Source organism: Acomys russatus, chromosome 32, assembly GCF_903995435.1.
Source record: "Acomys russatus chromosome 32, mAcoRus1.1, whole genome shotgun sequence".
NCBI lineage: Eukaryota > Metazoa > Chordata > Mammalia > Rodentia > Muridae > Acomys > Acomys russatus.
In genome coordinates, this window is record NC_067168.1 from 39,867,363 (window position 1) to 39,883,694 (window position 16,332).

The 16,332-nt window shown below is 49.5% G+C and overlaps 2 protein-coding genes across 2 annotated transcripts in view; both read left to right on the forward strand.

Moving 5' to 3' along the window:
• Positions 1–10,039: 10,039 nt before the first annotated feature.
• The window catches only part of Glb1 (galactosidase beta 1), a 75,807-nt gene continuing 69,514 nt past the window's right edge, over positions 10,040–16,332 (forward strand). Inside the window, exon 1 of the mRNA XM_051140631.1 lies at positions 10,040–10,230. Coding sequence (XP_050996588.1) covers positions 10,156–10,230 — 75 coding nt within the window. The 5' untranslated portion in view covers positions 10,040–10,155. The remainder of the gene's footprint in view (positions 10,231–16,332) is intronic.
• Positions 10,431–15,046, forward strand: Tmppe (transmembrane protein with metallophosphoesterase domain). Its single transcript, XM_051140629.1, has 2 exons — positions 10,431–10,525; positions 13,196–15,046. The coding sequence occupies exon 2, from the start codon at positions 13,307–13,309 to the stop codon at positions 14,648–14,650; it is 1,344 nt and encodes a 447-aa protein (XP_050996586.1). The 5' UTR covers positions 10,431–10,525; positions 13,196–13,306; the 3' UTR covers positions 14,651–15,046.

Here is a 16,332-nt window from a genome sequence, read left to right on the forward strand (position 1 = left end):
GCATTTTTGTTTTGTTTGTGTTTTCCAAAAACGGTTTCTCTGTGTAACAGCCCTAGCTGTCCTAGACTTACTTTGTAGACCAAGCTGGCCTCGAACTCACAGAGATCTGCCTGCCTTTGCCTACCGAGTGCTGGGATTAAAGGCTTGCGCCACCATGCCTGGCGGCATTAAAAAAAAAAAAAAAAAAAAAAAAAAAAAACTTTACACTTTGGAAATAATTTACAGCGGAGTTGTCGGGATATGTAGGAAAACTCCTTGCTATATATGCCCCCTCATGGAAAGTTTACCAGCATGCCTTTGATCCCAGCACTGAGAAGGCAGAGGCAGCAACTCTGACTTCCAGAGCAGCCCAGGCTACATAATGAGACCTGGTCTAAAAACCAAAAAAAAAAAAAAAAAAACCAACCCAAAAACGTATTTAGAGCTTCCAGATTATCGGCTACCGAGCCTAGTGACCTGAGTTCACTCCTGGGAAACAGAATCAGCGCCTCTATAAGATTTGATCTAGATAGAAAAACACTGTGATTATTGATCTAAATTTAAAAAAAAAAAAAAAAAACTACTGTGGAAAAAAAAACCTACTGTGGTTATTCAAAGACTATTCACAGCTGCAGGTTGGCTGTAAACATAGAGGCTAGGGTAAACATAGGGACTTCCTGAAGAAGAAACAGCAGGATATTGGGACAAACCAAATGGACCAGAAAACTAACCAAACAAACAAAAACAAAACAAAACAAAAAACCACAACCCAAAACAAACCATAAAGACAAAGCAGGGCACCCAGCACTCAGGAGGCAGAGGTAGACAGATCGCTGTGAGTTTGAGGTCAGCCTGGTCTACAAAGTGAGTCCAGGACAGCCAAGGTTACACAGAGAAACCCTGTCTCAAAAAAACAAAAAACAAAAAAACCAACCAGACAAACAAAAAGACGCAGCTAGGGGACTGGAGAGATGGCTCAGAGGTTAAGAGTACCGACTGCTCTTCCAGAGGTCCTGAGTTCAATTCCCAGTAACCACATGGTGGCTCACAACCATCTATAATGTGATCTGATGCCGTCTTCTGGTGTGCAGGTGTGCATGTAGATAGAATACTGTATATGTAATGAATAAATCTTTTTTTAAAAAAACACAGCTGGATGGTACTAGGAAGCACATGCTCCCTACAGACAAGAAGATAAGAAAGAAACTTGAGGGGCTGGAGAGATGGCTCAGCGATTAAGAACACGGGCTGCTCTTCCAGAGGTCCTGAGCTCAATTCCCAGCAACCACATGGTGGTTCATAACCATCTATAATGAGATCTGGTGCCCTCTTCTGGCGGGCAGACACACATGCAGGCAGAAGATTATATGCATAATAAATAAATCTTTGTGGTTGTTGTTGTTTTGTTTTTTAATGTATACAGTGCTCTGCCTGCATGTACCCCTCAGGCCAGAAGAGGACATTAGATCACATTATAGATGGTCGTGAGCCACCATGTGGTTGCTGGGAATTGAACTCAGAACCTCTGGAAAAGCAGTCAGTGCTCTTAACCTCTGAGCCATCTTTCCAGCCCAATATATAAATCTTTTTTTTTTTTTTAAAGAAAGAAAGGCCGGGCGTGGTGGCACACGCCTTTAATCCCAGCACTCGGGAGGCAGAGGCAGGCAGATCGCTGTGAGTTCGAGGCCAGCCTGGTCTACAAAGTGAGTACAGGATGGCCAAGGCTACACAGAGAGACCCCGTCTCGAAAAACCAAAAAAAAAAAAAAAAGAAAGAAAGAAACTTGGGAAGAAGGGGAATTGCAGCAGTCCTCCCATGGGCTTTGGGTGTTGTCAGAGTCCTGAAAGGACAAATATGGATGGAGCTATCCCAGAAGCCGCACTGTCATGTGCACAAGTCCTGACACCAACTGTCAACTTTTATTGTTGCTTATTTCACAATTTTAATTTTTCATTGCTTTATAACTAAGCACCTTGTTTAGTTGCACAACTTCACCCCAAGATGTGGGGCTCATGTGACTTCCTATGTCAGAAGTGAGAAAGATAAGAAAGAATGCAACCCAGCACAACTGCCCATAGTGTTAGCTGAAGGGTGGGGGGAGGGGCTTGGGGGTTGTGTCTTGCTTTGTTAGTTTTTCCAGAACGAGTCTCTCTATGTAGCCCTGGCTGTCCTAGACTCACTCTGTAGACCAAGCTGGCCTCGAACTCACAGAGATCTACCTGCCTCTGCCTCCCAAGTGCTGGGATTACAAGCATACAACACCCCGCCAACTTGGTATGGTGTTATCCAACCTGTGAGTCTAATTCTGGATTCACCACCATCCCCCACCATCTCTGTGTGTGTCAGCCTTCCGGATTCTCATCACTCCTGGTGACGAACTTCCTGACCTGCTGAATTTCATATTTGAATCTGTATGTTACCAGTGTATGACCTAAGGTTTGGAGAGCTTCTGTCATTGCCCAGAACACAGAGTCAGTGGCAGAGCCAGGCACTCTAGCCCACGACTGAGACTCAAACTACCACACTCTCTCGCATGCCAGTTGCATGGGGCCTTGGGAGAGCTAGAGGACACAGGAAGTGGGGGGGGGGGGGCTGACTTCAGTGATGCAGCTTTTGTGGGTCATGGATCGTGTGGGGGTGGCTGTCTGTCGTGGTGCAGCTGCTTTCCGTATGTAACCTTAGCAAACCCACTGGGTCACCAAGGTGGACTTGGAGGAAACCATTTCTATAAGTTGCCACCATGTCTGGGGTGGACAGACGAATGTTCACATCTCCTCCAGAGGAAAGGAGATGATAAGTCAGTATCCACAAGGCAACATAACAGAACCAAAGACAAGTCTGAGAGGAGCAGTTGCATCCCCTGCTATACAGAGTGATAAGACGGGCCACCGAAGCTGAGCGCTTTGAAGGTGAAATGTCTGAGAGAAAGCTGGAGAGAGGCATCTCGGTGCCCAGGGCAGGACAAGCAGCCAAAACTAAGGTTTCTGCCCCCAGGAAGAAGCAATGGCAGAGATTCTGCAGGGGTCGTTGTAACCAGCTTAAAACTGTAGCCCCTCTGTTACCAACTGCTTTCCTCTTTAGCATAACAGAAGCCATTTTGTTTTGAAGTCGCCATTTTGATCATAAGGTGAAATTAAGTTCAGGTTCTCGGGCTGTATCTGCCTGGGAGCCTGTTTGTTTTGTTTTTTGAGACAGGGTTTCTTCCTGTTAACCCCTACCTCCTGAGTGCTGAGATTAAAGGCGTGGGCCACCCACACCCTGCACTGCCTGGAGCTTGAATGGCCTTTTACTTACAATTTAATACTTGCTGAATGTTCAGCTTGCATTAATGATATATGTTCTACTAAGCAAGACCACAATCCCCTGCTATGTTCCCTTCTCCCGGAATCGTAGGGAACTGGAAAGTCCCCAAGCCTATGGGCTTAAATGCTTTGTCTAGCTACCTGGATACAATGTATTCTAAACAAAATGGATTCTTCTTGTGTTTATTTAGTCAAAATGAGTGATGCTGCCCTTCCCTTGCTTCCCACCTGGTGACCTGGTTGTTACCTGGTTACAGTTTTTCTTTTAACAGGCCTGTCTTAGAAACAGGTTGGGGGTCACAGTTTGGCTCCTGAGTCCACTGTCAGTTTTGGGGTGTTGCATTTAATAAACCATCAGTATCTCACAGAAATTGGTGCTCGAGTGGTTTGTGTGGCAATTCTTGTACCACCACAACAGTCATCTTCCTCTGTGTGATGTAGGGTGATATGTCTTCTTAATGAATTCTGGCTACCCACTAGTGAGGCAAAAAGACGGGGCAGATGCAGGCGACCATGAGTCATGGCAAGATTAACTCTGAGACCTAGTCACTGCCTTGTGGACTGTACTGGATCATTCCTTGGACTTCCCCAAACCATCTCTTGAATTGTACAGACACATAGACACTCGTCGCCCTCACCCCTACTCCTACCACCTCCACCCTCTCTAACAATCTGGAAAAATATCTGGCCATTAATAAGGAAGTAAAACCCAGTAGGAGATTCAACATGCTTGTTCATTAAAGAAAATGGATGTCCCAAGATGACCTTCGGACATCACAAACCACTTAAGGGGTAGTGTATATGAGATTCATCTCATCATGTGACTACAACAGAGAGGATCATGGGATGGTGAGTGTTGGGTAAGCATAACGTATAACCTAGAGATGCTAATCATCTGTGTCAATCAAAGAAAAGTCCACTTCTTCAGGGATCAGAAATCCTCATCCATCCCTTCACTTCTATAATTAAAGACCTGTGAACTGCCAGGCAGTGGTGGCACACACCTTTAATCCCAGCACTCGGGAGGCAGAGGCAGGTGGATTCCTGTGAGTTCCAGGCCAGCCTGGTCTACAATGCGAGTCCAGGACAGCCAAGGCTACACAGAGAAACCCTGTTTCAAAAAAACAAATTAATTAATTAACTAAAACCTGTGAACTTAAGCAAACAAGCGACTATAGGAATGCCCCCTCCCAATTGGCTGGCAGACTAGACAGTCAGTCTCCAGATGTGTCTCCTATGGAACAGGATTGTAAGGAAGGCAGGCAGCAGGCCCAAGGCCAGCCTGGTCTAATAGTAAGAGCCTGACTTTAAAAATAAAGGGATGGGGGGAGGGGCAAGAAAGGAAAGAAAAATGAGATCTGGAGAAGAGCAGTGGATCTGGGTTTGAGTCCCAGCACCCACCTGGTGGCTCACACCCACCTCTAACTCCAGTTCCGGGGGATCCAGTGCCTTCTCCTGACCTCCAGGGGCACTGGGCACACACATGTTGTACAGACATACATGCACCCAAACACGTAAATAAAAATAATCAAACTAGAAAAATAAAAGAAAGATGAAGCCAGGCGTGGTGGTGCACGCCTTTAATCCCAGCACTCGGGAGGCAGAGGCAGGCGGATCGCTGTGATTTCGAGGCCAGCCTGGTCTACAAAGTGAGTCCAGGATGGCCAAGGCTACACAGAGAAAGCCTGTCTCGAAAAAAAAAAAAAAAAAAAAAAAAGAAAGGTGAAAGACAGGGAGGAAAGAGGGAAGAACATCAATTCAGCAGGGATCTGGGCACCAGGATGTGGGCTTTGCCAAGACCTGTAGTGGAGCTTAGTCTTCACTAGACAAGAAGGACTTGGTGGTGCATGACTGTAATCCCAGCACTCAGAGAGGCAGAGGTAGGTGGAGCTTCGTGAGTTCGAGTCCAGCCTGGTCTACAAAGATGAGTTCCAGGACAGCCAGGGCTAGTACACAGAGAAACCATGTCTGGAAAAAGAAAGAAAGAAAGAAGAAAAGAAAAAGAAAGAAGGAAAAAGAGAGACTTTGGTAGATCTGAAAGACTTGGACCAGCAACCAAATCCAGTTTGTAAAACGGTAAAGCAATCACAGTGGGGCTGAGAGAAGTGAAAAGCAGATGAGAAGGCGCACCTGGGTCACTCACAAACAAACGTAGCCAGGTTTATGTGAAGCCAGGTTCCGAGGGAACCCTGACAGAAAGCTGAGCGCTGGCCTTGCAAGCCTTTGAAGCCTGGAGGGTTCACTGAAGCAATAGCCACCAGGAGTTGTTGGCAGTGATAGTGTGCAGGGAAAGGGGGTCTCCAGCGGGGGTGGGGGTGGAGGTGGGTCTGACCATCCAGCTGCTCCCAAGGTAAGATGGCTGATGCTGCGTGATGAGGAGCAGTGCCCAGGGTTGCCAGCGGCTCCACACTGAGTTTCAGATGTATTGGCTCCCTGCCAATAATGTGCAGTGAATATTGGAGCTAGGTGTACCTCAAGTCAGGGTACCCTCGCCCACAAATCATCAGGGACAGCAGTAGAGGGATGCGAGAGTAGGGTGCTACAGATGGTAAAGGTTGTGCTTGGCCTACAGGTGGCTCTTTAGCACCGTCTCTGAGAGTATAGGGTGTGTGATCATCCTTAAGAGGTGAGTGTCCTGCCGACCTGCATACCACCATTACAGCCTGTTACCCAGTCTTGTGTGGCTGGGGAAATGAGAGCCTGTAAGGGGAGGGATTATTTATCTAGGCCACAGTTCTTTAAAATGCGAAGTGTGGCCAACGGCTAGTCCAGATGGCCCGTGATGAAAAATTACAGATGACGGAGAGTTAAGTAAGGTGGTTCCCCACCAGAGCTACACACACACACACACACACACACACACACACACACACACACACACACACGTGCATGAGTGCAACAATTTTAAGTGAGAAAAGGAGATTGGAGAATTAGCTTGGCAGTCGAAAGCTCTGGCCGCTCTTTCAGAAGACCAAGGTTCGAGTCCCAGTAACCACATAGAAGTTCTAGCATCTGTAAGTCCAGTTCCATAGAATTCGACGCCTTCTTCGGGCCTCTGCAGGCACCAGGCACACACGAGTGATGCACAAACATATGTGCAGGAAAAAAAAAAAAAAAAAAAAAAAAGCCCATATACGTAAAATAAAATATTTTTTTAAAGTGAGAAAGAGCATTCTCAGAAACCGCAGGGATGGCAGGTGAAAATGGCAGTAACAGGAGGATGACCTGCTTAGGATTGCTGGCTAAGATGGTCTCTGAGGACCTGTAACAGATGCCTATTGCCATGGTTGATGGCTGCACAGCACCACAGGATGACTAACCCTTATTGCCCAAACTTTATACCCTCTGGTTGCAGGGCACAGAGGCATCAAGCTGGTCACAGCTGGAGGCTTCCTTCCTGATGGCTGGCTAAATAATACCAGAAGGCACTATGCAAGCTGCTGAGAAAGAGTTGCTGCTGCCAGTCCTGTTGAGCTCTGGATCCCGCGTACCACATTTTACCAACAATGTGGGCAAGATATTTCATTCTAACGGCACCAGTGTCATGACAGTCATGGGTACAAACCAACTACTCACTGGAATTAAGGCACAGCCCAGAAGCGGAAAGTCATGTTTGGTATTGCACATCAGGGAAAAACCCTGTGGCCGGCTAGTCACAGGCCCCAGCAGGAGTGGATACGCATTTGGGTTTACATCCATAGAAGGCTGGAGGCTACTGCAGAGAATCATAACCAGTCAAAGTGGTGGGAATAATCAGTTTTGGTGTAGTGTCGCAGTGCTTAGAAAAGATGCGCGTCTACATCATCCCATCAGAGGCTGGACACGGCTGAGGAGGTGGTAGAAAGAATTTAAGAGCTGGGGGAAGGCGTGGAGCACTCTGACCGTTACTACTTCCTTTGGAAGGATGGGATCATCATCAGAAAGCGGAAGTTGCTGGGGGGGCCAAACAATACCTGGGTCTTGCAGCCATAAAACAAAATAAGCAAAGCAAAGCAGTGACAGCTAGGTATAAGGGTGATGGTCATGTGCCTGGGGAGAGGGCTTATCTCCTCCCTGCACCCTAACTGCTATGATCTCTGGGAATGCTGAGTGTGCAGGAAGTGGAAGGTTGACTGGGGTCAAGACTCACTGACACGTTCCTCATCCACGTGTGGGTGGTTTGCTTCCCTAAAACAGCTGCGCCTCGGGCACCCAGGCTCCTGTCGTTAGCACCTATAAAATCAATGATTTACCAAGCTGGACTTGGATGAAACCATTTCTTTTTGCGGATCATCAGGTTTTCACAGCAAGAGCTTTAACCTGATGTGCCATCTCCCTAGCCCCAAGAAAAATTTATTCTTGCACATTACTTTTTTTTTTTTTTTTTTTTCCAAGACAGGGTTTCTCTGTGTGTATCCCTGGCTGTCCTGGACTCACTTTGTAGACCAGGCTGGCCTGTAACTCACAGGGATCCACCTGCCTCTGCCTCCCAAGTGCTGGGATTAACGGCGTGCGCCACCACGCCCGGTTTACATTCAAAAATTTAAACTAATTAACTTATTCATTATTTATACAGTACTCTGTAGTACATGTGAGCTAACAAGGCAGAAGAGGGCACCAGGTCTCATAGATGGTTATGAGCCACCATGTGCTTGCTGGGAATTGAACTCAGAACCTTTAGAAGAGCAGCCAGTGCCCTTAACTTCTGAGCCATCTCTCCAGCCATTGTATTTTGAAAGAAGGCTTTATCAACTCTTTTTTTTTTTTTGAGACAGGGTTTTTCTGTGTTACCAAGGCTGTCTTGGACTCACTTTGTAGACCAGGCTGGCCTCGAACTCACAGAGATCCACCCTGCTCTGCCTCCTAAGTGCTGGAATTAAAGGCGTGTGCCGCCACCACCCAGCGTATTCAACTCTAAAGATAGGAGTTGACACCATTTCAGTAAGAGAGAGTGACCCAGCTGGGCCCTAAGCAGAGCACACGATGATGAGCACACAGCCAGCGTGCAGAGTGAGGGACTAGACATCAGGCTTAGGGGTGTCTATCTAAAGTGACACGGAACCCCGCTTGCCACTTATTTGTGGCAATCCTCCTGCTTCAGCCTCTGGAGTGTTGTGATTACAAGGGTGAGCCACCGCACCACCCCTAGCACAACTAACTGTCATGGCCAAACTGGGGATGCAGGTGAGAAGACGGCAAGAGGACTTTAAAGTCTGGTGAAGGAGTTAGCTTATCAATGATGTCATTTACATACCAAAATAGACCATGAGAGGGGACGTGGCAGTATACATTTTTCATCTTAGCACTTGGGAGGCAGAGGCAGGCAGGTGTCCGTGAGTTCCAGACCAGGCTGCTCTGCATGAAGAGTTTCAGGACATGCAGAGCTGCGCTATAGAGCATAGAACCAAAACAGTAACCAAGACAGACCGTAGTAAGTTTGAGGACAGTCTGTACTACTTGAGACCCTGTTTTTTGGATTTTTTTTGTTTGTTTTTAATTTAAGTTTAAAAAGAACAGCACTATTTAGGATATTTATCTGTATATTACATGTATACAGTGTATAATTGTGTATATATGCCCATGTCTATATTTTGTATTTGTGAGTGACCACGGGTGTGCCATGGCGCACATGTGGAGGCCAGAGGACATTAGGTGTTTGACCTGCTGTTTGACATATGCATAAGCCAGGCTACCTGGCCACAAATTTCCAGGGGTTCTTCCGCCTTCCACCTCATTGTAGAAATGCCTTGCTGTGTGGGTTCTGAGGGTTCTAAATACGGTGTGTGTGTGTTGTGTCCAGTCCTGTGTGCCCTCCATCCCGCTCCCTCCCCCTTCCCCCACCCCACCCTGCACTTCCAAAGCAAGCCATCTCCCCAGCCCAGTCTTCAGGTTATTTTCTAGAGAGTTCCAGGCCAGCCAAGGATACATAGCGGAAAGTTGTCTCAGAAAAATAAATAAATAAGAGAAAAGAAAGAAAGAAATGAACAAAATTGGGATTTAGGGGTATGGCTCAATGGCAGAGTACTTGCTTAGGATTAGTGAGGACCTGTGACTCACCCGCAGCACTGCAAAAATAAATAAAACAAATAGATCAATGCCTAAAATAAACGAATACTGCTATTGATTACAATGTGCTAAAGCTGGAAACATCTTGTGTATATTTAAATCAGCCTCACTTAAACCAGAGTGGTGGCACATGACTGTAATTACAACACTCAGGAGGCTGCAGGCAGATCAGAAGTTGCCAGAAGGAAGTGCCTCTGCTCTCACCAGTAAAATTCAGGGCAGCCTGAGGCTGGCAGTTCAAAATAGCCCTGCCATAAATGAGTCACACTTAGAATTCCTCAGTAACCTAGCACAGCGCTTCTCCAACTCCAGCCTGAACTGAAACTCGGAGCTGGGTCCTGTGCTAGGGCTTCAGGGTTTCAGGGCTGGGACCAGAGCCTGCATTTTCCAGGTTTGAGTCGCCTGGCCTGTGCACCATACCTTCTGACTGTTAAACCAGGTGCCCGGGAGGATCTAAGGGGCCAGGCTCCTAGTTCTGGGCGTACCTAGGGCTAGCTACTTTTCTCTTCCCTGCTCAGTTCTTTTTTCGCAGGCGGGACAGCTTGAAGGCCCCTGTGGATGGCCAGCCTCTGAGCTCTATCTAGGCTGATTCAGGGGCTCAACCACTTGTGAGAAACACTTAGAAGAACGCGGATCCGGGGTCATGTGACCAGGAGAGGCTGGGTACCACCCCGCCCCCAACACCAGAGCTCAGAGTCGCGGGGCGGGGCGGAGCTGAGGGCGGGTCCTGTTGGGGCCGGTCCAGGCAGAGGGTCCTCAGCCCTTCTGGAGGAAGAGTACTAGCCGGAGCGTCCACCGCCGACGGCAGAGATCCCTTTGGAGCGCCGCCATGCACCGGATCGCGCTATGCACGCTGCTCCTGCGCCTGGCGCCGCTGCTGCTGAGCACTGCGCACGGAGTCCGTGTAAGTATTCGATGCCACCGCGCGGGGACGCTCCGTTGCTGGGAAGCCGGCAGAGGTCCAGGAAAGCTGCGGCTCTGCAAAGCGGGGATCCGGGAACCCACGATCACCTCTCGGAGCCTGCAGGCCGCGGAGGCGCTGGCAGTGGTCCGGCCTCCCGTAGAGGGCGGGACGGACCCGCGGGCGGGCGGAGCGCGCGTCCTTCCTGGTTGCTGGCGCGAGCGTGTTCCGCTGCGGCTGTCCTCTGCGCGCGGACCTGCTTCCCGGGTGTGTTCCTCGCGGTCGGAGGCTAGCTGAGGTGCGCCTGAATCTTTCCAGCTTCGGTTTTCGGAGAGTGGGACTCCAGGCTGCGAGAGGGCTCTCGGGGCTGTGGTGTGGGGCTCGATCCTTGCGGAGTTCGGGTTTCATGGAGCGCTCCGGAAGGAGAAAAATGGGGTCAGGAGAGGCTCCTGCAGTGGGGTCACAGGATTATTTGCTTTCGGAGACAGCTCTCTTTTCAAACACTGTTCGCTTCTCGGTAGCCACCTGCTAGCTGCTTATAGTTTGGGGTGTTCATCACCTTGCTAGGAGCCTTTCCTCTTTTAGGGTTTGGCAGCGCAGGTGGGAAGAGGTCAACTGTAGCAGGCGAGGTCTGGGGTCTGGGCAGTGGCTGAGGCGCGATGGACGTGCTCCTGGGGAGGTCAGCACCGAAACGAAGGGGACAGGACTTGGTGGAACGTGGCTTCTGCTTGTTTGCACTTTGAGCAAATCAACTTGGGGGCCTCCACATGGGCTGAGTCGGGGAGATGTTAGAGACTTTGAGCCTTACACCTTGTAAACATTACACTCTTGGAAAAGGCACACGTTTATCTAAAACCAGAGTTGAAACTTTTTACATTTTTGGAAAATACTTTCATTTAAGAAAAAGGTTATTGCAGATTGAGTGCCTGCTGCTCCATGAGTTTGACATCGTTGAGAACAAGCGAACAGAGACTCATGGGAACAGGTAGGGAAGAGGGCAGAGAGGAGCCTCTCCTTCAGTTATCAGCATGGGCCGGAAGAGATAAGGATTTATGGAGGTCACCACACTATTAGTCCTCAGGAAATAGGTAGGAGACACCCTGTTGAGAGGCCCAGGCAGATCAGGCAGAGGCTGCTGTATTAGCTTCTTGGGAGTTGTTGTTTGTTTGTTTGTTTTGTTTTGTTTGAGACAGGATTTCCTGGACACACTTTGTAGACCAGGCTGGCCTCGAACTCACAAAGATCTGACTCCTTCTGCCTGGTCACTGCTGGGATTAAAGGCCTGTGCCATCACCCCAGCTTCCTCGGGAAGTCTTAGATGTGTGTGATATCTCACTTGAACACTTACATTTGGGCCAAAGGAACATTACAGTTGACTAGCTTTCCACTCTTATTCTTTTGTTTGAATTTGAAGCATTAATTCTCAAACTTTAGTCCTAGATTAAAAAGTAAAACATGGCGCACGCCTGTAATCCCAGCACTTGGGAGGCAGAGGCAGGTGGATCACTGTGAGTTTGAGGCCAACCTGGTCTAGAAGGGGAGTCCAGGACAGCCAAGGCTACACAGAGAAACCCTGTCTTGAAAAAAAAAAAAAAGTAAAACATGTACTTTCTTTTGTTTGTTTGTTTGTTTTGTTTCAAGACAGGGTTTCTCTTTTTAGCCCTGGAACTCACTCTGTAGACCAGGCTGGTCTCAAACTCACAAAGATCCTCCTGCCTCTGCGTCCTGAGTGTTGGGATTTAAAGGTGTGTGCCACCACGCCCCAGCCACTCTTTTTCTTTTTCTTTCTTTCTTTCTTTTTTTTTTTTTTTTTTTATGATAGGGTTTCATGACGCCCATATGGCCTCCAACTTGGTACGTAGTCAGACATAGCCTTGAACTTCTGATAGGCCTGCCTTCACCTCCCAAATGCTGGGAGTACAGGTGTACACTGTCGTGCCATACCGCCGTGCCATGCTGACTAGGCCTGGGGGTGGAACCCAGAGCTTTGTTCGTACTCGGCACTCTACCATTTGAACTCCATCCCCAGCCCCACAAGTCAGGTTCTTTATGTTGACATTTGCAGTCTGCAATCAGCTCACTGTTTGTGGCCTTTACAACCCCCCCTGTGCATTCGCTGCAAGAGTGAGAGTGGAAAGCAGGGAAGGGCCGTGATGGTTTTCTATTGTTACGAAGACAATTTTGACTCAGTGAGAGACTTTCCCCAGACTACACGCTGCCAACTGATAAATTAGAATAATGTTTTTCCTATTGTTAAAAGAAGAAAACAAGGCCGGGTGTCGTGGCGCACGCCTTTAATTCCAGCACTCAGGAGGCCAAGGCAGGCGGATCGCTGTGAGTTGGAGGCCAGCCTGGTCTACAAAGCCAGTCCAGGACAGCCAAGGCTACACAGAGAAACCTGTCTGGGAAAGGGAGACAGAGACACAGAGAAAACAGTTTATGCCCATTGTGCGGAATCTTTAACCATAGGAAACACTGTTGAGACAGGGGAAACTGAGGCTGGTTGGGAGAATGCCTGCCTAGAATGCGTGAAGCCTTGGGCTCAGGGACACGTAAACTAACTGCCATGGTTGAACATGCCTGTAATCCCAGCACCTGTTAGGTGGAGGCAGGAGGATTGGAAATTCAAGGTATCCTTGGCTACTTTGTGAATTCAAGGCCAGTTTGAATTACATGAGACCTGTCACAAAAGGAAAAAAAGAGAGAAAAAGAAAACTGCCTGTCATGCCCCACGCCAGGCCTTGAACTCACAGAGATCCGCCTGCCTCTGCCTCCCTGAGAGCTGGGATTACACGCTGGCTGCGATGTGTTTTCATAACAAAACCTAGCAGCTAACTGGTGCTTGAGTGGCTTGGAATTGAGGCAGGTGGGAGCTGCGTGTGTGGTCTGTGGGCTTTGCTTGACTGGGGAATGAAAAAATGCTCTTACCGATCTATCCCACAAAGCTGATGCCCGTTCCTGGTTGCAGGCGGAGCAGACCTGGAAGTCTCTCATTGGCCACTGTCTTTTCAAAGGAAGTCACTTGCCTCCCAGAGTCCACCTGCTCTGAGCTGTTGGGGACTCTTCATGAGCTGAGAGAATGGCACTCTTCAGGCAGCTGTCCCTGGGTTCCAAGGCTGCCCTGGCGGCAGCCACCATCTTCGTGTCCCTGATCCTCTCCCGCTCCTTTCTGGCTGAGACCCTTGAGCTCCAGGCCTGGCGCTGGCTGTTTCGCCTGCAGCTGGTCCTGTTTATCAACTCGCTTATGCTCATTGGCTCCTTGTACATCTGGCGGAGCACAGTGAGCGACCTCAGCCATTCCCCTGCCGCGGACTCTACCTGTTTCCAGCTGTGGAAGCTGGCTGTCGTGGCATTTCTGGCCCTGGCGCACTCCAGTTTTTTCACCATGCTCTTCTTGGTAGCCGAGGAGCCCTGCGTGTTTTCCTTAGTAGCCTACTCCTGCCTGGGTGCTTATCTCATCATGGTGTTCTTCCTTTGTGTCTTGAGTGCGGTGGAGCAGGCCTACCAGTTCTTAGCCTGGCGCAGTGGGAGGGCGGTGGGCAGCCTGCACAAGACAAGGCACCTGGTGCTCAGGACTGCCCTGGCGGTGGCCGTGACAGCTGTGCTCAGCACGGTTGGCCTTCTGAATGCTGCCCAGCCCCCAGTGGTGAAAACCGTGGAGGTGCCCATCCATCAGCTGCCCCCCTCCATGAACAACCTCAAGATCGTGCTCCTCTCAGATATTCACTTGGGGCCCACAGTGGGCAGGAGCAAGATGGAGATGTTCGTGAAAATGGTGAACACGCTGCGGCCGGACATCACGGTGATCGTGGGCGACCTCTCCGATTCAGAGGCCTCCATCCTACGGACGGCAGTCACCCCTTTGGGCCAGCTCCGTTCCCGCCTCGGCACCTACTTCGTCACAGGTAATCATGAGTACTACACGTCAGATGTCAGCAACTGGTTTGCGCTACTGGAATCCTTGCATGTCCGGCCGCTGCATAATGAGAACGTCAAGATCTCTGCCCCCAGGGACCCGGGCAGTCGGGGTAGTGACAAAGAATGGGTCTGCCTGGCAGGCGTGGATGACATTGAAGCAGACATCCTTCACTACTCTGGACACGGCATGGACCTTGACAAGGCTCTGGAGGGTTGCAGCCCAGACGATGCCATTGTCTTACTGGCTCACCAGCCTCTGGCTGCCAAGAGAGCCCTCCAGGCTCGGCCGGATATCAACTTGATCCTTTCCGGGCACACTCATGCAGGGCAGATCTTCCCCTGGAATGTCATGGCCTATCTCCTGAACCCTTTCTTTGCTGGACTCTACCAAGTAGGCCAGGCTACATTTGTGTACGTTAGCCCGGGTACAGCCTACTATGGAATACCCATGAGGCTGGGGAGCAGGGCAGAAATCACAGAACTCATCCTGTGGCGGGCTCCCTAAGCCCGCACTGGTGGCCCTGCCCTGCCCTGCCCTGGCCCATCACTTTTGTCCATCTCCTGCTCCGGCTCAGCCCTGCCAGCATCCTTTGGCCACAGCCTTCTGGGAACAACAATTTACAGTGGGGCTGCCTGGCAAGTTCAGGCTGGTTTAACTCTTGAGAGAAATCAGTTGCTTTTTTATAACACACCTGTGGGTCCATAAATTAGAACACACATTTGTTTTCCAGCTGCTGTAGAGAGGGGCCTTTTTTGCAGAGGGCGGAGGTGTGGGAGGGGTCACCTCTTGCTCAAACTCAGGGAGAGGCAGGAACACTTACTTGTCTTTGTGGGTTTAGCCCTGGTTAGGGCTTCAGTGGGTTCTGGAATTACTTGATCTGGGGACAGTTGGTTTGGGCACAGGCCATGTCGAGAGGTCAAGTGAGATGGGTACCTCCCCTCTGCTTGCCTTTCCTCCTTGGTTCAGTCAAGGTCACCTTTATTCAGGACATTGCCCCTTCAGGTCTGGACCTTGAGGGATGCTGATTACCATGCGGGGTGGCTGGGCCAGGATGGCTGGAGAAGAAATCATGGGAACTGGAGAAGATGGCAACCACCATCACTTACCTTGGCAGCTGTCAATCCCCACTTATATGTAGTCTTTGGGTGAGGTAATAAAGGACAGACTGTGTCTGTTTGGACACAGAAAAGCTACTGGATATGATGAGGTATGTTTGAAGGCACAGTGATAAATACTTGTCTAGGAGGTGCCCGACTTTAGGTTCTAACTCAGCATCACAAAGCAAAAGTAGCCAGGTGTGGTGGCGCACACCTTTAATCCCAGCACTCTGGAGGCAGAGGCAGTTGGATTGATGTGAGTTCGAGGCCAGCCTGGTCTACAAAGTGACTCCAGGACAGCCAAGACTACACAGAGAGACCCTGCTTCGAAAAACAACAGGAACAACAAAACAAAAAAACAAAGCAAAAGTATATGTACGGTTGTGTGTGTGTGTGTGTGTGCACACACATGTGCACACACGTCCTTGCAAAGGGGAGCTACATCCTTCTAAAAGTTTAGTCTATACCTGATGGTTTAGTATCTTTCTGGTTGTGGTGAGCACGGGATGCTACATTAGCCAAGGCCCTAGAGTCCCTTGTTCACAGTGGTTGGCTTGTTTGAAGCAGGCTTTAGTTCACTCATGGCTGGATGGGGAGGCCTCTAAGAGAGCTGCTCATTGCTGGAGGCCATCTGTCCTAGTCAGTGAGTCTGGAGAGTGGGACCTCCTACCTACCCATCACCCCAGGTCTGGCTCTGATTTTTTTGGTGAGAAGCTGTCTTTTTACCCATAGGGAATCTGAAGCTGGCACGGGTGTGACCTTGCTCAACCCCTGCAGGTTCTGCCCAGGCCCTGGCTGTGGAATGACAGGACTGTCTTAACCTGCTCGCAGGGATTCAAATCCATCTACCTGGCCCCCTGGCCACAAAAACATAGGGTCAGTCATTCATAGGGCAGCTAGACCCACAAGAAAAACAAAAGGCTCTATCCTCTGCAATGCCTGCAGATTTGTTGGTCTAGCCTTTGCCAAAGGGCAAGAGAGCTTTTTCCCTTTGCATAGCGGGAAGCTGATGTGGGAAAGGCTCTCATTGAGGTGTGTTCAGGAGCATCTCTGGGTAGCATAGACTTGGGGCAGAGATATGCAGATGCT

Coding starts and splice junctions, on each gene's coding strand:
- Tmppe (XM_051140629.1), top strand. CDS start 13,307: ATGGCACTCTTCAGGCAGCTGTCCCTGGGTTCCAAGGCTGCCCTGGCG.